The sequence below is a fragment of the Carcharhinus amblyrhynchos genome, chromosome 5 (assembly GCF_965287045.1).
Source record: "Carcharhinus amblyrhynchos chromosome 5, sCarAmb.v2.hapA, whole genome shotgun sequence".
In the NCBI taxonomy this organism is placed as follows: Eukaryota; Metazoa; Chordata; class Chondrichthyes; order Carcharhiniformes; family Carcharhinidae; genus Carcharhinus; species Carcharhinus amblyrhynchos.
In genome coordinates, this window is record NC_137328.1 from 55,631,232 (window position 1) to 55,654,465 (window position 23,234).

At 40.4% G+C, this 23,234-nt stretch overlaps 1 protein-coding gene across 7 annotated transcripts in view; it reads left to right on the forward strand.

The window, feature by feature from the left end:
• agtpbp1 (ATP/GTP binding carboxypeptidase 1) overlaps nt 1-23,234 on the forward strand; it is a 240,091-nt gene that overhangs the window by 147,571 nt on the left and 69,286 nt on the right. For all 7 annotated transcript variants that reach the window (XM_080188828.1, XM_080188827.1, XM_080188829.1 and 4 more), the window contains 4 exons: nt 8,708-8,852; nt 10,649-10,802; nt 12,536-12,716; nt 17,710-17,839. In XM_080188828.1, coding sequence (XP_080044954.1) covers nt 8,708-8,852; nt 10,649-10,802; nt 12,536-12,716; nt 17,710-17,839 — 610 coding nt within the window. The remainder of the gene's footprint in view (nt 1-8,707; nt 8,853-10,648; nt 10,803-12,535; nt 12,717-17,709; nt 17,840-23,234) is intronic.

Below are 23,234 nucleotides of genomic sequence, written 5' to 3' on the forward strand. Positions count from 1 at the left end.
ACTGGATCAGCTTGCCTTGAGACGCAGCAGGTTCTGAAGCAGAAGTCTTCAGCACTTTTGCTGGAATGCTGTCAGGACCCAGAACCTTTACAATATCCAGTACCTTCACCTCTGTCTTGATATCTCGTGGTATGAATCAAATTGGCAGAAGACTGGCATGTGTGATGCTGGGTTCCTCCAGAGGAACCCAAGATTATTTATTGTATAATTTGTCTAATAGGTTATTGCATAAGGTTAAATCTCACTGTGTCCAGGGTGAAGTAGCTAAATGGATGCAAAATTGGCTTGATGACAGAATAAGGAGTCTCAAGTTAAGGTCCAACAGGTTTATTTGGTCGCGCAAGCCATTAGTTTTCGCTGCGCTGCCCCTTCATCAGGTGAGTTATCTGATAAAAGGGCAACGCTCTGAAAGCTAGTGGCTTGTGCTACCAAATAAACCTGTTGGACTTTTAGCTGGTGTCGTGAGATGATTTACTGTGTTTACTCCAATCCAATGCCGGCATCTCCACTTGATGACAAGTCAGAGGGTGGTTGTTGAGGATTGTTTTTCAAACTGGAGACCTATAACCAGTGATGTGCCTCAGGGATTGGTGCTGGGTCTTCTGTTATTTGTCATTTATTTTAATGATTTGGATGAGAACATAGAAGGCATTAGTAAGTTAGCAGATGACACCAAGATTGGTGGCTTAGTGGACAGTGAAGAAGGTTACCTTGAATTGCAACGGGATCTTGATTAATTGGGCCAATAGGCTGACGAATGGCAGATGGAGTTTAATTTACATAAATGCGAGGTGATGCATTTTGGTAGACTGAACCAGAGCAGGACTTACTCAGTTAATGGGAGGGTGTTGGGGAGCGTTACAGAATAAAGAGATCTAGGGGTACATTTTCATAGCTCCTTGAAAGTGGAGTCACAGGTGGACAGAGTGGTGAAAAATGCATTCAGCATGCTTGCTTTCTTTGGTCAGAACATTGAATACAGGAGTTGGGACGCCTTGTTGAAGCTGTACAAGACACTGGTAAGGCTAACTTGGAATACTGTGTATAGTTCTGGTCACCCTATTATAGAAAGTGCGCAGAAGGAATTTGCTAGGATGCTACCAGGACTTGATGGTTTGAATTATCAGGAGAGGCTGGATAGACTGGGGTTTTTTTTATCTGGAGCGTAGAATTTAATGTTGGCAAGTGTGAGGTGGTCCACTTTGGTAGGAATAATGGTAGGGAGGATTATTACTTACGTGGAGAAAAACTGCAGCAGGCGACGGTGCAGAGGGACCTCGGGGTCCTTGTGCATGAGTCGCAAAAACCCAGCTTGCAGGTGCAACAGGTGGTCAGGAAGGCAAATGGGATGCTGGCCTTCATAGCGAGGGGGATTGAATATAAAAGTAGGGAGGTCTTGCTGCGGCTGTATAAGGCATTGGTAAGGCCGCAGCTGGAGTACTGTGTGCAGTTTTGGGCGCCGTACTTACGCAAGGATATTTTGGCCTTGGAGGGAGTGCAGAGGAGGTTTACTAGGCTGATGCCAGAGTTGAGGGGGTTGAGCTATGAGGAGAGGCTGAATAAACTAGGCTTGTACTCGTTAGAGTTTGAAGAATGAGGGGAGATCTCATTGAGACGTATAAGATGATGAATGGGATGGATAGGATAGAGGTGGAGAGACTCTTCCCACTCAGAAGGGACAGTAGGACTAGGGGGCACAACCTCAAAATAAAGGGGGCGTGGTTTAGAACGGAGTTGAGGAGGAACTTCTTCACTCAAAGGGTGGTGAATCTCTGGAATTCTCTGCCCGTTAAAGTGGTGGAGGCTACCTCGCTAAATATTTTTAAGACGCGGGTTGATGGGTTTTTGATAAGAGAGGGGATTAAGGGCTATGGGGAGAGGGCAGGAATGTGGAGCTGAGCCACAACAGATCAGCCATGATCTTATTGAATGGCGGGGCAGGCTCAAGGGGCCAGATGGCCTACTCCTGCTCCTATTTCTTATGTTCTTATGTTCTTAGAAGGCTGAGGGGTGACCTTATATAACATAAGGAGGGGCATAGATCAGCTAGATAGTCAATAACTTTTCACAAAGTAGGGGAGTCTGAAACTAGAGGGCATAGGTTTAAGGTGAGAGGGGAGACATACAAAAGGATCCAGAGGGGCAATTTTTTTCACACAGAGGGTGGTGAGTGTCTGGAACAAACTGCCAGAGGTAATAGTAGAGGCAGGTACAATTTTGTCTTTTAAAAAGCGTTTAGACAGTTCCATGAGTAAGATGGGTCTAGAGGGATATAGGCCAAATGCGAGCAATTGGGACTTGCTTAGGGTTTTAAAAAAAAGGATGGCATGGACAAGTTAGGCTGAAGGGCCTTTTTCAATGCTGAAAACCTCTGTGACACTGACACTTATGGGTAAGCCTAAATTCTTCTGCATATTTATCAGAAAAGGCAGATTGTCCTTTATGCTAAGAGTGGAAATTTTCCTCTTGGGAGTACATCCTCAGAACTTCTGTGAGGGAATGTTGTAGCTTGCACTTTACCACCCTTCAGGAAGAAAAGTAACATTTTACACTCCCAAAAAAGCCCTTGATAGAAACTAGGTCAGACTTCCATGACACACAATTGTAAACATCTGGACACTTGTGTTTAGTTTATGTACTGCTGAACATGCAATTGGGCAAAACTATTGCAGAGTTAGACAAGCTTGTTCTCTTGCCATAACTGGTGTTTACAGTTTTGTGCGTTCTTCTAAAAAGCTGTGATTGCTTCTCGAATTGCTTCATTTATGACTGTTATTTCACTTCAAAATCCAGCAGCGGTTGCCAAGCTTATGTTATTGTGAAAAGAAGATAGATTGGATGTTTCTTGGTGTAACGATTATATATTCAAGGGTTATATTTACAATATTGAATCCTGAGAACCCAGCTTCAGTTATCTAACTGCTGGTTATACTGAGGGACTGCCTCTCTTTTGCACAGTTTACATCACACAACAATTCAAAAGCTCATTCTTCTTGCATGTCAATCTTCCATTGATTTTGGTTAAGCAAACTCCTTCAAGCCCCCTCAAATTCCATTCACGAATGACAATGATCTGCTAACTTAGATATTATTTATTCATTAGGAGCAAAACAATTATTTTAATTCTGGCATTTAGGAGGATGTGAAAACGCATAGGTCAGGCAACACATGTTTCGATGAAACATTAACAGTTTCCCATCGAAGACCTTTCACCTGAAAGAATCTCTATCCCTTGTTTGATTCAAGTTATTTTTGATTATAATTATGGTGTTCAGTTTGAATTGGTTCATTTCTTCCAAGGTCATTCATAAAAAGAACATTCATTCTTGTTCCATAGCTCACTTTCAACTTCTCCAAATTTTGTGAAGTTGCTGCATTGCCATGTTGCGTATCCACTAAACTTATCACAGAAAGTTACAACCAGTACTTATTTGCACAAGTACCATAAGAGCTGGTGCAGACATGATTGACTGAATGGCTGCCTCCTATACTATAATGATTCCATAGTGGGATTTTCATTGTTGCAATGTTATTTATTTTAGTCTAAACTGCAGAGTCTCAATTCTACATTAAATTGTTAAAGATATTTAAAACTTAAGCTGCTTCCTACTTTTCCTTTGTCTCTTTCTTCTCTGTCTCTCTCTATCCAACCTTTCTTCCCATCTATTTATTTACCTTTCTGAATCTGACTTAATAGCTCAACTGTTCCTATTCACCCTTCTCTGTTGCTCTGCTTCATTCTCAGTTCTTAAATTGCATTGGTAACACAGAGATTGTTATTTCTGGCAGTCCCCAGGATCCCGGATCCCAGATCCCTGCTTGCATTCCAGCAATTTCCTGGGCAAAACATTTTGAAACTGAAGAACAAAGATATGAAATCTGTCTATTTGGAATATGTTTTGTAATGTTATACTAAATTGGCCTTATAAATCAGTTTTTTTTAAAAGCAGTTATACTGTAAATCCAAATGTATGAATCAGACCACAGTCCTGTAATACGATAACGGTGAAAGGAGGAATAATGCTTAAAAGATATTTAAAGTACTAAGAGGAAAGCATTGTAGAATTTAATTTAACGGGTATAGAAATAAATGGGACCCATAAACTGGACACAGTGGAGCTTTAATGCAGGTTTACTTACACAAGACAAATAAATATAACTGAAGGCACTTACTTACCAGTGCGGTGTAAATTATAGAATGGTAACAGCACAGGAAGCCATTCAACCCATCCCTGCTGGTTGTCTGCTAGAGAACTCAGTTAACATCATTTCCCTGCCCTGCTGTGGCTCTGCAATTTTTTTCATCTTTAGGTAATTATCCAATTGCCTTTTGAAAGCCACAGTGAATCTGCCCCCACCACACTCTCAGGCAGTGCATTTCAGATCCTAATCACTCACTGAATAAAAAAAAAATTCTCATGTCATCTTTGGTTCTTTTGCCATTCAACTTAAATCAATGTTCTTGGTTCTCGACTCTCTGCCAGTGGGAACATCATCTACCCACTCTGTTCGGACCCCCTTAATGATTTTGAATACCTCTATAAAACCTTCTCTTACCCTTCTCCAAAAAGAATTGTCCCAGCTTCTCAATCCATGCAGGTAACTGAAGTCCCTCATCCCTGGAATAGTTTTCATAAATCTTTTCTGCATTGTCTCTGTTGCCTTTGCATCCTTCCTGAAGTGTGATATCCAGAATTAGAGACACTATAATTGAGGCCAATGATCCACATAACCCACCGCTTTTGCCAGAAACAGATCATGTAATGCCTCCTTCCTTGTTGAATTTGGAAACATAATGAACTAGAAAATTCTCTTGGATTAAATTCAGAAGTTCTGCTCTTTCTCTGTCCTTCATACTATTGCATCCAGTCTATACTAGAATAATTAAAGCCCCCATTATAACTACTGAATAGTTTTTGCATCTTTCTATAATTCCCTTGCAAATTTGTTCCTGTATACCTTATCCACTAATTTGTTGTCTGTAGAATACATCTCCTAGTGGAACTATACCCCTATATGTTTCTTAGTTCTAACTAGATTCTATCCTTGATCCCTTAGGACTTGCTCGCTCTCAAATTTACCTTAAGTAATATTGTCGTCCCTCCTCCTTTCTTTCCTTCCCCATCTTTCCTGAACACTTCGCGTCCAGAAATATTTGGTACCCTGTTGTGCATTTTTTTTGAGCCAGGGCTCTGTCACTGTCACGTCATCATTCCACATGGCCATCTTCACCTTTGGCTCACCAACCTTAGGTGTCGCACTCTGGCATTCACATATATGTATGGTAACCCTAATTTAGACTTTATTCCATTTCCTGTTATTCTGACTGCACAATACCTTACTATTCCTTAGTGCTTTGCTTATCTGTTTCTGCCAAATCTTTTTACATATTTTTTCCTTTTCTAATGTAAATTGCAATACTGTAATTTCATTAAAATATTCTTTGGAAGATATTAGAGGAAATAATGTTTATTTTTGTTACTTTACGGAAACCGTAATGGCAAACTCAGCCCCTTTTGACTCTGAAACGTTCTCCTCTGGGAGTTGTGCCAAAATTAGGAAAGCTGTCAAAGACTAGCCAAGGAACAGCTTGACATTGTCTGCAAGATATGATTCAGCAAGTATCTCATTATCCCAGACATCCCTGGGTATGTCCTGTCCACCATCAAGACAGAAGCAGCAGAGGTGGCGGCACAGTGGTATACAGTTTGAAGGAAGTTGACCAGGGAGACAATATCGACTCTGGACCCCATGAAGCATCAAGACAAACAATTCTGCTGATTACCCCTGACGAATCAGTAATCCTCCATGTTGAACACCACTTGGAAGAAGCACCAATGGTTGCAAGAGCACAAAATGTACTCTTGGGGGACTTTAATGCACATCACCAAGTGTGGCTCGGTAACACCACCACAGACTGAGCTGACCAAGTCCTAAAGGATGTAGCTGCTAGACCGGGTCTGCGGCAGGTGGTGAGGGAACCAGTAAGAGAGAAGAACGTACTTGATCTCAACCTCACCAACCTGCGTGGCGCAGATGGATCTGTCCGTGATAGTATCAGTATGACCATAATACAATCCTTGGGAAGACAAAGCCCCATTTTCATGTTGAAGATGCCTTCCATCATGTTGTGTGGCACCACCACTGGAGTAAATAGGATAAATTTCGATCAGATTTAGCAATTCGAGACTGTGCATCCATGAGGCTCTGTGGGTCATCAGCAGCAGCAGAATTGTTCTCAACCACAGTCTGTAACCTCATGGCCTGGCATAATCCCCACTCTACTGTTCCACCAAGCCAGGGGATCCACCCTAGTTCAATGAAGATGCAAGAGGACGTGCCAGGAGCAACATTGAGCATACCTAAAAATGTGTCAACCCGGTGAAGCTACAACCCAAGACTACTTGCATGCCAAACAGCACAAGCAGCAAGTAATAAACAGAGCCAGACAACCAAGATCTAAGCTCTGCAGTCCTTAAGCAACCAGCTGTGAATGGTAGTGGACAATTAAACAACTTACTGGAGGAACAGGCTGCACAAAATCCTCATCATCAATGATGGAAGAGTCCAGCACATCAGTACAAAGATAAAGCTGATGCATTTGCGACAGTCTTTAACTAGAAGTGCAGAGTAGATGATCCATCTTGACCTTCTCAGAAGTCCCCAGCTTCTCAAGTGCCAGTGTTCAGCCAATTCAGTTCACTCCTCTTGATATCAGGAAGTGGCTGAAGGCACTGGATACTGCAAAGCGATGAACCCTGACAACATTCTGGCAGTACTACTTAAGACTTGTATTCCAGAACTTGCCACACACCTAGCTAAGCTGTTCCACTTCAGTGATATTCAGTAATAACTGCTCATGACACTCACTTTGGGTACCACCAGGGGTGCTCAGATCCTGGCGTCATTAGTTCAAACATGATAAGATAGCAGAACTCCAGATGTGAGATGAGATTGACTCCCTTTGACATCAAGGTAACATTTGACTGAGTATGACATCGAGGAGCCTGAACAAAACTGGAGTCAGTGGGAATCGGGGGGAAAACCCTTTGCTGGTTGATGATATACATGGCACAAAGGAAGATGTTTGCATTGGTTGGAGATCAATCATCTCAATTCCAGAACATCAGTGCAGGAGATCCTCAGGGTAGTGTCCTACTTCCAACAATCTTCAACTGCTTCATCCAATGACTTTCCTTCTATTATACAGTCAGAAATAATAATGTTTGCTGATGACTGCACAATGTTCAGCACTACTTGCAGTGACTTTCATACTGAAGCAATCCATGTTCAAATGTAGCAAGACCTGGACAATATCGAGGCTTGGGCTGAAGTGGCAAGGAACATTCCCACCACACAAGTGCCAGGCAATGACCATCTCCGATGAGGGATAACCGAGCAATTGCCCCTTGACATTCAATGCCATTGCTGTCACTGAATTCCCCACATCCTCGGGGTTACCATTGACCATTGAAACTGAACTGGATTAGCCATATAAATATCAGTTTGCAAGAACAGGTCAGAGGCTAGAAATCCTGCAGCGAATAACTCACCTCCTGACTCCCCAAAGGCTGTCCACCATCTACAAGGCACAAGTCAGAAATGTGATAGAATATTCTCCACTTGCCTGGATGAGTACTGCTCCAGCAATGCTCTTGAAGTATTATGATTCAGATCAGAAACTCTGAAGTATTTTATGGAGCCCCGCCCCCAGCCCCCAACCCCCGGATCATAAGTTTTGCATTTTGAATTTGACTAGGATAAGTATGATAGGTTTCACTTCAGGTATGGTTCAATGACCCACTAGGGAACTTTGATAAAAGAAAGTTTATTTAAGAATATAGTTAACATGTATAGTTAATAAAAAGGAAGAACTCTTATCAGTTACAAATGAGGAAAAAAATACCTCTATGATGTATAACCCTTAATAAATATATCTAAAATATTCCAATCAAATAAAACCCTTGGCATTGACAAACCCTTTTAAACAAGTTCATCACAGCAAAGACTAATGCTCTGATGACACTGGAATTGACTCCTTTGGTTGAAGTCTTCAGTTCTCTGGATACACCCAGAACAGTTTGAAGTCAGAACAACTTCCCAGAACCCCAGACCCTGTCTGCCAGGCAGAGAGAGACTTTTCAGCTTACTGTCCCTTCTAAAACTAAAGCTTAAACCTGCAGCTCCAAACTGAAAATTAAAAAAAACTCATCATCTAACCTGCCAACTAGTTTTTCTCCTAACAATGCCGAGTCATAAACATCCCAGTAAAAGTAAACGAACCCCTATTTAAGCAGCAATAAAAGGACCAGTGCCATAACGACATCAGCTAAGGCTGTGAGCTGAAAAAACACTGAAACTGTCAGAGCTGCAGAAATCATGATTTAAAAAAAACTTTTCCTAAAGGTACACTAACATCACAGAAGATTTGACACCTTCCAGGACAAAGTTACCTGCTTGATTGGCACTCTTTCCACAAACATTCACTCCCTTCACCGCCACTTAATGGCAGCATTATGTACAAGATGCACTGCAGGAACCTCTCAATGCTCCTTAGACAACACCTTCGAAACCCACAACTGTTGCCACCTAGAAGGACAAGGGTAGCAGACTAATGATAACACCACTGTCTGGGAATTCCCCTCCAATCACTCACCATGTTGTTTTTATTTGAAGATTTTAACAGATTTATGCTTTTTCCTTGTAGGAATCATTTTTCCAGAAGTTCAATAGCAGCTGGAGGTCTGAAAGGCAAATCATATTACACTCTGACATTTACAATGAACTTCACCCACAAGGATGATGTGTGCTACTTTGCTTACCACTACCCATATACCTACTCTACCTTACAGGTAAATGCTGCTTGTTAATTAGAGAAATATGCAATATGCAGCCAATGCTTGCATATTATGCAGTATGTGGATGGCTAAACTCAGCCCTCTTCATTTTGCTCTCATTTATGTTTAAGATGCTGTATTGTGAAACCTCAGCTGGATGTTAGAAGATGTAATTCTTTTTGGTTTCGGATAGATTTTCAAATTGCATGTACATTAAGCTAATTGCATCATCGTAGAGCTTGGGTTCTGAATTGTGTTTTGTTGAAAGATCTATTATATTTGAGATATTTAGCTTTTATATTTTTTTAAAAGGTTTGATGCCTTTTGAGTATTGGCAAATAGTTGACTGCACTCATGTTCTAATTTTATTTTACATTATGTTAGAGGGAAGTGAAATTTCTGCTTCATGTTAAATTAACCTACTTTATGACCGCACATGGTTTCTTCTGGTCTTGGATCATAATAACATTTCTAATCAGTTTCTATACATAATGCAACTGATGATTCCCATTTTATTTTAAATGTAATTACTTTTAAAAACATTTGGTAATCAAAATGAACAGTCTTATTGGAAAAGCTTTTACTCCCTTTAAATGTATTTGGTTTAACACTCCTTCAGAAGTAATTTTGTTGTCTAAATAAACATGTTTTTGTCAAAGGACAATACTTTGATCCAACATACAACATTCATTCATTTCCAGTGGATAGGATCTGCTTCAAGCCTATTTTTTATCCAGTAAAAGGGCATTTATTGAGTTAAATAATATTCTTAACTTTTCTAATCTTAATGATTTGAACTTTTGTTCTTTTGTTTGTTTGTCTGTATTTGTGAATTTTTGTTTTTAAAAAGTCCTTCACATATAAGCTGGTCCAATAGCTGATTACGGGATCATAATCCATTCTGATTACATTTCTTTAAAATGTTTCTGCCTGGAGCATATGCACCTGAGGGATATAAGCTCATCAGAGTGTGTGGCACAAACGAACCTCTGAACATAATAGACCAGAGAAGATTTGCAAGATATTTCCAGCATTTTCCCCAATCTATAATGAATTGGTGCTGGACCTGTAACAAATGCTGTCACCATATTGAACTTTTCCAAAAGAATACAAGGTTTGTAAATTTCAAATCCGGAAGTTTGACTGGTGCATTGTATGAGATTGAAGATCTTTGCATCCAAGCACTCTGATTTAATCACAGAGACAATGGGATCAGGAATTTCTCTGAATTGGAAGCACGTGCTTCAGTTAGTAGCAGGTTAATGCATCACGATAACATATGCCATGAACTCTCCTTTTATGAGGCAGCCTAAATGTACTTGGCGTTAGATGACAGAATTATCTTTAAGTTGATTGATACAATTCAAAGATTCCTCGGATTAATGATATAGGAAATGAAATACTAGTGAAATATAGAGTATGAGGGCAGACTTACAGAATCTGGTACATCAATTGCCCCTTAAATGGACCCATAGATCTATATATTGCACTAATTACTATATTTCAAAGTACTTAATTGGCTGCAAAATGATTTGGGATGAGCTGGGATTATGAAACCTGCTGTATAGATGCAAGTACATCTTTTTTAATATTAATGTTTTTACAGTTGGTCATCCAACCTAAATCTGGATCAGAGCAGTCAAGGCACGCATTTTACCATAAAAATTACTCTTTCTGGAACTGTTTGGGGTCAAATTGTGATCTTCACATCTAACCACAAACCATCGTTTTCAGTCTTAATGGTAACAAAGTCAGAATATAATGTCCATTATTAACAGAATTCTAAGCATTTTCTTGTCTTTTTACTAAAGATGCACATTCAAAAGCTGGAGGCACTACATGATCCTCAGCAGATTTACTTCCGACAAGATTCGATCTGTGAAACTTTAGGAGGCAACCCTTGCCCTGTACTGACCATTACTTCTGTACCAGAGTCCAAGTCCTGGGAAGATCTATACCAGTTTAGTAAGTAACTTGCTATATTTACCTGAGCTAAGCATTGTAGTTTATTGGTACTGTGAATACATTGAATGTGACCTGTAACTTGTTTATAATTGTCTTAAAATCAACAAATATATTCACTGAGTTTTGGACATGACTGATTTCTTAATCAGGTGTAGACTTTATTATTTCTCTCAATCATATTTTAAGTACAATTCCAAAGACACTCTTCACTAACCCAACCAAGAAATAATTATTGTGCTGAGTAAACAGTAATTGGTAATTGGTAACAGGCTGTTTAGGGCTTTTATTCTAATCCTGTTCCCATGTAGTGTTGATATATTCTAGGGTTGCTTACAGCATAAGTGGTAAGTGTGGTAATTGGCCCATAATTGCAGTCATTGTTGAAGGAACATGGAAAGGACAGCATTTGCCATTCACCTCAAAAAAAAGCTGCTAACAACTGGCTGCAGAATGTAAGTTTCCTTTTATTCAAAGTGAGTTTCAATTTGGAATCTTCTATGAGGGATCTGTGACCTCCATGTAAGTTGTGGACTAATTTCCCTGTTTTGGAAACCCCTCTCGATGAAGGCAACCACATTTGATGAAATTCATCATCGCTTCCACTGTGCAGGCTTAGCCTTCAGCTGACTGAGGAAAAGTGTATTTGAGGATCAAAATCTCAAACCCGAGACTAAGGTAATGGTTTACTGGCAATCCCTATGCTTCTATATGCTTCAGAGACTTGGATGACTTACGACCGGTCTCTCAAAACAGTGGAGACCATGGTGCCTTTGCAAGAACTTCCAAATCTGGTAGCAAGAAACGTGGTCCAACAGCAGCACCCTCTTCCAAGTCAACTTGACCAGTATTGAGGCGCTAATTACTCAAAGCAAACCCCACTAAGACGTGACATGTCATTTGTATGCCTGACCTCGATTCGGAAAGCAACTGTTCAACTTGGAACCCAATCACAGCAGGAGACTCCCAAGAGGACTCAGTAAATGCTTTGAGGATATCCTCAAACAATCCCTGAAGAGGTCCAATGTATCCATCAACTCATGGGAGACACTGGCTTGCGACCAACTACAATGGAGACAACTCATTATGGAAAGCACCAAACACATTAAGAAACTTTGTCCAGATATTAGAGAGAATGTGCAAACCTCCAAATAATCCATCTACCCAATCTTTCAAGCACCACCAACCCTACATATGGCAATGTTTTCAGATCTTAACCATTTCAGCAGTCATTGAACTGGAGTGTAAGCAAGTTGTCCTTGATCCTAAGGAATTGCCTAAGAAGAAAGTGATCATTATTCTGTTATAGATTTGACATAATGATGGAAAAAGACAAATATAGAGCAGCAGTAAAGTTCTCAACCGGGCAAAGGATGTTTTTACTGAGCTGAGATGTGATTTTGCAAAATTGGGCTGGAAACAACTGCTTGAAAGTAAATGAGTTGCAGTGGGCGGCATTCAAAGAGGAAATAATGACAGTTCAGAATAAGTGTGTGCCCATTAAAGGAAAATGATGGGCCTCTAGAACTCCTTGGATGTCAAGGAGCATGCAGGATAGAATTGAGCAAAAATGGCTTATGTCAGATGCCAAAAGGTCAATATTGCAGAAAGCCTAGATGAGTTTAGAAAGTACTTGTTACTGTTTACCTGTCACAATTTGCATTATATGATTACTACTATATGAAGCTGTTAGTTTCTTTGTGAAAAAAACTATAATGATATAAAAATGTTTGCAGGAAACCGACCTTACATTTTCCTGACGTCCCGCGTCCACCCTGGAGAAAGTAATTCCAGCTGGGTGATGAAGGGAACCCTGGAATTTTTAATGAGCAACAACTTGGCAGCTCAAAATTTACGGGACTCCTATATTTTCAAAATTGTCCCCATGCTGAACCCAGATGGAGTCATCAATGGAAGGTGAGGCAAGCCTGTCTACATTGAGATATTTTGTATTAATATTTGTGCAGTTTTAACAAATGCACGTAAGAATTTACAGTTCTAACAGCTTATTTTTAAACAATTAATTGTAAATAATTTTGAAAGATTTTCTAGAAAAACGACATCTGGAAAATAGAGTATCTGTATTTCAGTTACTGATACTGATTTCCATTCTATAAATGTTCATATTTGAACTAAAAAAAATCGATCATACATATGTATGTATGTATGATCGATTTTTTTTAGTATATATGTATATGTATAAATTCTTTGCTTCACTGAGGTAAGTTGTCAGTATGCACTTCCTCTTCTAAATTGTTAAAGAACTCTTTGTGAGTACTACTTCTGTTGCTTCTTCCCATTTTACTGGTCGACAATTGCATAGAATCAATATGGTGCATAATGGGCCAAATGGCCACTTTGAGTTTGCAACAACTCCCCCTACAGAGCATCTTACCCAGGCCCTGCCCCCATAACTCGATTTGTTTACCCCACAAATCCTGTAACCTACACATCTCGGGTCACTAAGGGGTAATTTAACATAATCAACCTAACCTGCGCATCTTTGGAGTGTGGAAGGTAACCGGAGCAATTGGATGAAACCCACGCAAACACAAGGAGAACATGCAAACTCCACGCAGTCATCCAAGGCAGAAATTGAACCTGGGTCCCTGGCACTGAGGCAGCAGTGCTAACCATTGTGCCACCTTGCCGCCCTACATGCACACATCTGTGAACAGTAATTGATAGGAAAATACTCCATGTGCATTCAACCTGTACTGTATACTTTTGATAACCTTATGGATCACTATGATATACAATTACACTCCACCCAAACTATTTTATCTCATGGGAGAGGTGAAAAACCAGGTTAGCGATGCAGATCAATTTGAAGGGAACAAAATCTGGGACATTCCTAGTTTAGGTCACTTAGTTGACCAAAACAATTAAAGGAGATCATGTTACCCTCATAACTCTTTTACATGAGGTGATCTCCACCCCAGCCAGAAATTGGTCCAGCTCTCACTTGATGGATTCAGAAAATTGCAGTCTGTCATAAGAGCTGAGTGTAGAACCATCTCCTTGACATTTCATCAGAATCTGGCCTTTTATATTTAAAATTATAATATCTGGTCCTTCCTTACTAACTTAATTTGAGCAAAATGTCACTTAAACACAATCTATTCTATACATATCTTGCAAACCTTGATTAAATCACCCCTAAGCTTACATGCTGTAGAGTTCCAGCTTTTCTAGCTCATCATGATAACTGCAGTGCTTTAAAACCGGTTTTAGAGTACTGGTTCTTCACTGCACCCAAAAAGCCTCAACATCCTTCAAATAAGGAGACCAAAATTGGAAACAGTATTTTGAGGTCTTCTACAAGAATAAAAATATGTATTTACACATATGTGGCAGTCACAGATTAAAAGAAAGGTTATAAATTCAGATGTATAAGTAGAAGAAAAAATAAACAAGAGCCCAAGCCAGGCACTGAAATTAAAATTGTTGAGAACGTTTCAAGCATCCAAGCAAATTTTCAGGTGTATATGTGCAGTAGGCAAAGTGTAAGAAAAGGTATTTGCCTGGTTACAAACAGTCATTTGAAAGATGTTGGAAAGCTACTTAGTTTAAATCTTCCTTTGTCTCAGACATCAGTTTCCAAATCTACTCTGCATATTTCTGGGTGATTGATCACCTACTGGCTGACCATGTACTGCCTAGCCATGAAACAACCAATTATCTGGCACTTAACTGCAGTTTGCAAATTATATTGCAGTTGCCTTATCCTTATAAAGATCAGGTCCCCTACAATTAAGTGTCTTTACTCATGGTTTCAAATCAACATCTGTTGTGAAAATCACAAATTATCAAAATAAAAGCACATAGGCGCAAATTGTGAACGCTCTAATTTCCTCCTAGATTGCTAGCAGTGATACTCAAGAGATTTGTCTACCATTGCTGGAGATTCCCAGTCAATCCACTCACATTGATAACCCTAACTGACACCATTGAGTTGTGTCTGTGAACTTGTGCAAATAAATAATTTAGTTCAAGTGTGCACTGTTAATCCCTTTCTTGTTTTAGGAAGATTATTGATTTTGAAATAAAAACTGATTTTCTTTCTACTTACCTGGGTGTTGGGCTCTAATTATTTCCCTGATTCCTTTCAAAAACTGAAAAATTCCCAAACAAGCTTTTTAAATCATCAATCAAAATTGACTTTGAAAATTCCGTATTTAGGATTAAAACCCTGAGGAACAATGGTATGTATGTGCATTTGTCATGTTTGTACTACATAATAAAAGAAAGTGTATGAGATTTTCAGATTGTGTCATTTTCATCTATATGATAAATGCAGTAATATTCATGACCTTATAGAGAGTCCGAATGAGAATGTTGGTTGGACTAAGCAGTGGGAAGGATGTACACAGCCACAAAGCTCGACTTTTCTCCTGGGATATCAGCACCTGGCTGATTTATCTTCCACTTCATGAGTTTTCCAGACAGGCCGAGGATTGGCAGCGCATGCTGGAAAAGGGAAATTTGCTCACAACAGATCACAGAATCAGAAAATCCCTATGGTGTAGAAGATGGCTATTCAGCCCATCAAGTATGCACTAACTCTCACAATGCATCTTACCCACACCCTGACCCCATAACCTCACACATTTACCCTGCTAATCCCCCTCACCTACACATCATGGGGCACGAAAGTGAAATTTAGCATGGCCAATCATGACCTAACTTGCACATCTTTCCTCAGAGCTCCTGGAGGAAACCCATGCAGACATGGGGAGAATGTACAAACATCACCCAGTCACCCAAGGCCGGAAGTGAACCAGGGTCCCTGGCATTTTAAGGCAGCAATGTTAACCACTGTACCACCATATTGCCCACAATGGCAGTTGAGAACTTAGATTGTAAAGATAGATATGATTAGGTTCCAAAGCTAAACAGTACGAGATCTATAAAGAATGTGGATTTAAATTACCAATTTTTCAAATTGCTCAATTTACAATTTGAGAATTGTAAACATAATAAATGTTTGAAAATATCTCCACGGAAATATTTGAAATGTCCAAAGTACTTCGTAGAGATGATGGGATAAAATATTCATGCCGATGCAAAGAAAAGGGGCATTCAGGAAAGGTGATCAAAAATCTTTCCGAAGATTTGAAGTTTAAGGAGAAATTTAAAGGAGGACAGGAAATTGGAGAAATTTAGCAACAGAATTCCAGAGAATAGAATCCAGACAGTTGAAGGCATGATGACTGATAGATAAAGACAAAGGGGATGTGTATTGGAGATCAGAGTTACAGAAGTAGCAGTAGGTGGTAAGGATTGAAGCAGAGATATTAACAACGATAAAGAGACTTCAGGATAGGAATAATTTGAACACACATTTAAGAATTTTAAATTTGAAGCTCCAAGCGATTAATGGTCGATTTTTGTCAGGACAGGAGTGATATTTGGGCAAGACAGGATAGACGTAACAAGAGTTTCAGATCAGCTGCTTTATGGAACCTGCAGAATGAGAAGCCAATGGGAAGAGCATTGAAGAAATTGAATTTTGAAATTACCATGAGATATCCAATGATTTCATTTGTAGGTAGGTTTCAGAAGGTTTGATGGTGGATGGTGTTATAGGAGTGGCAGTAGTAGTCTTTTTGACAGGATATGGGATTGAAAGCTCAGCTCACAGTCCAATCTGATGCTGAGGAAGGCGCACCTTATTCAAGACTGAATATTGATCAAGCGGTCTGAAAACACGGAGTTAGTAAATGGTATTCAAATCAGGAGTTGCAGTAAAAATTGACACTGGTCTGGGTAGTGACAAAGATCTTGGGAGAAAGGAGTTAGAGAGGGACCTAGGAATTTATGGGTAGGATTTTTGAGGAGGAATGATAGTGGCAGTATTAAGAGAGGGAAGTAGTGCCTGAAGAGTGCAAACCATTTGCAGCATCATCTGGCTTGAGAGCAAGAAAGAGAAAATGAATGATCAAGAGTGCAGAATTGGGTTGAGGAAGGAGGAATTGGGTCTCATGGATGAGATGAGTTTGGATGAAAAAATACAGATGGGGAAGAGTGGTGGAAGGAGTCAGAAGGTTTAGTTTATTTGCAAGGAGAAATGGGAAAAGCACGTGATTAGATAATGTCTGTCAACGTGCTTGAAATCAATGAACTTGTTGCATTTGTTCTTGGAGAAAACTGGCAGGGAAGAGAAATTTGAGAAGATAATTAGGATTAAAACCTGCAGTTATTTTTGTCCTTGAGCATGATTTTAAAGTAATAGTATTGCCAAAGGAGAGCACAATCTGATGTGGTCAAACCAGATATGCTAATGAGTGACTAAACATGTGCCAAGCACTGTCAAATCCACTCAAGTTTGCATTTTTAGACTTAAGGGAGTAACAGTAGAGGTAGTCTAAAAGTGACGGCAAGACGGTATATCCAGTTTGCTGGATATACTCTTGATGAAGAAAGAAACCAAAGCCAGTTTTTACATAGTATAGATCTATTCACAAGAGTAAAACATAACAGGTATACATCTGACTCCATTCTACTCTTGTGTTAGTAAGTGTCACTTTATATGTACTTGGCTAACCATCCAATCAATGCCTTCCATCTGTATACTTAACCTTAATTGATTCAAGTAACAAGGGCATTGAAGTTGCAAATAATGTGTGGCTGCAAGGATGTTGTGGTGTGCAAAAGATTATAGAATACTGTGTTGACTTCCTGAGCTGCTGAGAACATAGTCTGATGTCAAAGAACACATTCAGCCATGAACAAGGAATGTAGAATATAAGATTGAATAGATATTTTTGTTTTGTTTACTTTCTCTTTGCAGTGACTCTGTTTGGAAGATTAAATTGAATTGACGTAAAGATAAGACAAGTCTTTCTACGGAAGAAATTAGCTGGAAAGGCTTCCCAGTTATTTCATTTTTCTGTATATTGTTTTGTAGCCACCGCTGCTCCTTAAGTGGTGAAGATCTAAACCGGCAGTGGTTAACCCCTAACCCTGAACTTCACCCTACGATTTACCATACCAAGGGCTTGCTGCAATACTTAGCCAGTATACAACATATGCCTTTGGTAAGTACAATTACAACAGCTCTTTAATTCTAGTTAGAAACAATATTGGGTTCTATCTCAGTCCAACGTTCAGATATAAATCAGGAAAAAATATCTATCTGCTGAGGGATAAATCATCTTTAGTAGCACTGCTTTTTAAACCCTTGTATTGTAATTTCACCTTTTATCACTGTTGATTCGTAGAGTCACATTGAGAGCTGGATTTGGTGCTACCATCGCAGCACCTGGATGGCAGGGATCTGGCATGGGTCTGTAGTGGCAAGCTCATTCATCTCTGCCACTGGCAGAGATAGCTTTGACGTTCGGAAGCCTGCATCACCTGATGGCTAAGCAGGAGAAGGCGCCATATTTGATTTGATTTATTACTGTCACACGTATTAACATACAGTGAAAAGTATTATTTCTTGCGCACCATACAGACAAAACATACCGTCCGTAGAGAAGGAAACAAGAGACTGCAGAATGTAGTGTTACAGTCACATCTAGGCTGTAGGGAAAGATCAACTTAATGCCGGTTAAGTCCGTTCAGAAGTCTAACAGCAGCAGGGAAGAAGCTGTTCTTGAGTCAGTTGGTACGTGACCTCAGCCTTTTGTACCCTTTTCTCGAAAGAAGAAGGTGGAAGAGAGAATGTCCGGGGTGCATGGAGTCTTTAATTATGTTGGCTGCTTTGCCGAGGCAGCAGGAACTGTAGACAGAGTCAGTGGATGGGTGGTGGTTTTAAAGGGAAGCCAATTATGTGTTAAGATTTGGAAGTTATTTTGTGAGCATTTTAACAATACTGTGCAGTTTAAAGCTCCAGCACCTGAATTTCTGTTGCCCCAGCACAAAAAGGCCTTCTGATGCTCGAGGAAAAGATCCTTTTACTATCTGACAAAATCATTTGGTGGCATCAGTGGGTTTAATTGAGGTCTAAGATGTCGCAGTTCAGCCAGTACACCCTTCCAGTGTTCAAGAATGAACAAGGGTGGATGATTCTCATGCTGCCACGACCTCTCCCTTTCCTTGCAGGCAACCTCTTAAATATCCTCCCCTTCAAAACTCAAGTCTGCAATGCCACGTTAAGGAATGACCCCTCTGCATCTCAGTTGTGCGCTGTCCCTTTAAATTTTGGACCTGACACTTCTAGGTTCTGAACTTCTTTCCTGAGGATTCACTCCTTGGTATCAGCTAAGCAAATTTTTACAGAGAAAATATCTCCAAGATCAATCCTGTGCCTTGTGACTAAGTCTCCTGGAATTCCAAAGGACTTTCTTAGTGAGTCAAGAAGCCACTTATAAATAGCCAGCTTTCACTGGGTAAGCCACTAAACGTATGGCAGAACACGAGATTCACTAAATTGGGATGGATTAGATTATGTCAAATTGCACTTGAATTACATATAAGTGGGCAATTAAACAAATCAGTTAGCTTCCCACCTCAAGCATTTGAGTTTCCTGTTTCATTACCTTTGCACGTCTGACTTAATCATTTATAGTTTTCCTGCTGTTAGGAGTAGGAAGCACAACCTCCATGCTATTTTGCTGCTTCAGTGGGCTCTAAACTTCCAGTTCTGAATGCTTTCTTTTTAAATCACGTGTGATTCAGATAAAGGTTTTCACCAATAGGTTTAGTTCCAGATAGTTAAGCTATATCAGTTACAGTTTTGCCACACTATGCAGTTCTATTGGTAAATTCAATCATGTGTGCCTGTCAGTGCCAATGTTTTCATGCTCTTGCAACCCAGGAGTGATCCATGACTTCAATACCAATACTTCACTTTGTAAATTAAATAAATGTTTTTGAACTGGGAAGTGTAATTTTCACCCAAAATAGGCTGTTGTTTTAAATCATTCAAATTCAAGATATGCTAAATAAATCTGGCATGTCTTGCGAAAAATAAATTTTGAATGTTACACTGAAGTTTGCTTAATCCCAGTACCTGTGGTACTGAAGCAGCTATTTTTAACCAAATTACATTAACACCTGTACCATAACTGATTCATATTGCAGGCATTAGAAACAAACAGAAATAAGCCATTTGACCCCTCGAGTCTGCTCCGCCATTCAGTAAAATCATGGCTGCTTTGATTGTGGTGTTAATGCCACATTCCTGCCTGGGTAAGATAGCCTCGTTCCGTAGGGATGCTATGAACTCCCTAGGAGATCAAAAATCCTGTCTGCTTAATGTTGAATATTGAAAGGTATGTAAAGAACAGGACATTAAGAACGGTTGGAAGGATGGCTCTGTTAATTAATAATTTTTAATAATAATAAAGCATTAGAGAGGGCCTACCTACATTCAGAAAACCGGGATGTAGAAGCAGTTTGGATTGAGATAGGAAATTATAAAAGCAAGAAGTGGTGTGGTGTACAGGCCTTCTAATTGTAACTAGTAGGACAGAATATAAAAGAAAATGGGAGCTTATCAGAAAAGTACAGCAATAATCATGGGGATTTCTAATCTATATATAATTTCGAAAACTCAGGTGGGTAAAGATAACATAGATGAGGAGTACAGAGAATGTTTTTGGGAACAATAGAACAGTATGTTTGGAGCTAATCAGAGTATGGGCTATATCGGACCAGGTATTGAGCAATGAGATAGAATCAATTGAGAACATCATAGTGAAGGCACCCCTAGATAGTAGTGATCATAATCTGATTAAATTTTACATTTAATTTGAGGGAGAGAAGAGTGAGCTCAAGACTAATATTTTAAACTAAAGAGCAATTATAAGGGCATGTTAGCGCGAGTGGGCGAAACGACCACTACGGACTCAGGGTGAAGTTCAATAATGGCACAGCTTTATTTTCTTTTTACGTCGACGGAGAAGCACAGTCAGGACATACAAAGTGTTCTAAAGACTCCCCCACAACGGGCTATAGTTATACCTGAACTTCATGTTTCAAATGCTAATCCTTAATTTACAGTATTTGACTTCAGTCATCCTGTTTTGATGTTTTCGAGTGTTGGAGCAATTGTTTTAAGTGTGTGTTAATCGTTTTTGTTTGGTTGGTTATCAATGGCCTGGAATCTCTGGGGTTTGAACCATAGGTGTGTTATTGATCTCAAGAGTTTTGAGGGGCCAGGGACACTTCCTTAACTGTGTTAATTTTAAGTGTCTCCATGGGTTGTTTGACTGGTTTAGAAGTGCTGATCTTGATGGGGTGGGGATGTGTTCTTTAATTTAGTCCCTGTAGGTGCCATCCTGTCCAATTTCCCTTATGTGCTAGCCCTCATTTGCATTCTAAAAGCATGCTCTTGCCTACTGATCAGTGTCTGTTATTTTGTGATTTTAGTGGAAGGCTCTGAGGATAACTTTAGTTTGCTTCCATTTTGTGTGCCCAATTTCATAAAATTTGTTGTCCGATAACAGGCATGAAAGTGGAGCTGACTAAAGTAACCTGGCAAATGTGCTTAACATAAGAACATAAGAAATACGAGCAGGAGTAGGCCATCTGGCCCTTCGAGCCTGCCCCGCCATTCAATAAGATCATGGCTGATCTGTCGTGGCTCAGTTCCACATTCCCGCCCTCTCCCCATAACCCTTAATCCCCTCTCTTATCAAAAACCCATCAACCCGCATCTTAAAAATATTTAGTGAGGTAGCCTCCACCACTTCAACGGGCAGAGAATTCCAGAGATTCACCACCCTTTGAGTGAAGAAGTTCTTCCTCAACTCCATTCTAAACCGCGCCCCCTTTATCTTGAGGCTGTGCCCCCTAGTCCTACTGTCCTTTCTGAGCGGGAAGAATCTCTCCACCTCTATCCTATCCATCCCATTCATCATCTTATACGTCTCAATGAGATCTCCCCTCATTCTTCTAAACTCTAACGAGTACAAGCCCAGTTTATTCAGCCTCTCCTCATAGCTCAACCCCCTCAACTCCGGCATCAGCCTAGTAAACCTCCTCTGCACTCCCTCCAAGGCCAAAATATCCTTGCATAAGTACGGCGCCCAAAACTGCGCACAGTAGTCCAGCTGCGGCCTCACCAATGCCCTATACAGCTGCAGCAAGACCTCCCTACTTTTATATTCAATCCCCCTCGCTATGAAGGCCAGCATCCCATCCGCCTTCCTGACCACCTGCTGCACCTGCAAGCTGGGTTTTTGCGACTCATGCACAAGGACCCTGAGGTCCCTCTGCACCGTCGCCTGCTGCAGTTTTTCTCCACGTAAGTAATAATCCTTCCTACCATTATTCCTACCAAAGTGGGCCACCTCGCACTTGCCAACATTAAATTCCATTTGCCAGTTCCTGGCCAATTCGCCCAGCCTATCTAGATCCTTCTGCAGACTCTCCACACCCTCCGCGCAATTTGCCATTCCACCAATCTTGGTGTCATCAGCAAATTTCGACACCATACACTTGGTTCCCTCCTCCAGATCATCTATATAAATGGTAAATAGCTGAGGCCCCAGCACTGACCCCTGAGGCACTCCACTAGTCACCAACCGCCAATCCGAATAGCACCCATTGACCCCCACTCTCTGCCTCCTGTTTGACAACCAGTCCTCTATCCACGCTAACACCCTACCCCCAACTCCATGTCCCCTTACCTTCTGCAATAACCTCTTGTGAGGTACCTTGTCAAACACCTTCTGAAAATCAAGAAAGACCACATCCACCGGCTCTCCTCTATCCACCGCCCTTGACACATCCTCATAGAACTCCAGTAAATTTGTCAGACACGACTTCCCCTTAACGAAACCGTGCTGCGTCTGCTCTATCAAGCAATTCCCCTCAAGATGCCTCGTTATTTCCTCCTTGATGACGGATTCTAACATTTTACCTACGACAGACGTTAAACTAACCGGCCTATAATTCCCCGCATTTTGCCTGGAACCCTTCTTAAACAACGGCGTAACATTAGCCGCTTTCCAGTCTTCCGGCACTTCCCCAGAATCCAGCGACACCTGGAAAATAACCACCAAGGCATCCAATATCACCTCCGCCATTTCTTTCAGAACCCTCGGATGCATTCCATCCGGTCCTGGGGACTTATCCACAATCAGCCCCTCCAGTCTGTCGAGCACCGCCTCTCGAGTAAAAGTAATGTCATTAAGACCCTCCAGTCCTACCACCTTTCCATTGCTAACACCCGGCAAATTATTCACGTCCTCCTCCGTGAAGACAGAAACAAAAAAGTTATTCAAGACCTCAGCCATTTCCCCATCCCCTACCACTAAGTCCCCGTTCTCATCCTCTAAGGGTCCAACGTTCACCCTAGCCAGCCTCTTCCTTTTTATATACTTATAAAAACTCTTGCTATCCTTTTTTATATTAAGCGCTAGCCCAGCTTCATAGTTTATCCTACCCTTCTTTATCAATTTCTTTGTCAATCTTTGTTGACATTTAAACCTCTCCCAATCCTCTTCTCGCCCACTACTCTTAGCTACTCTAAACGCCTCC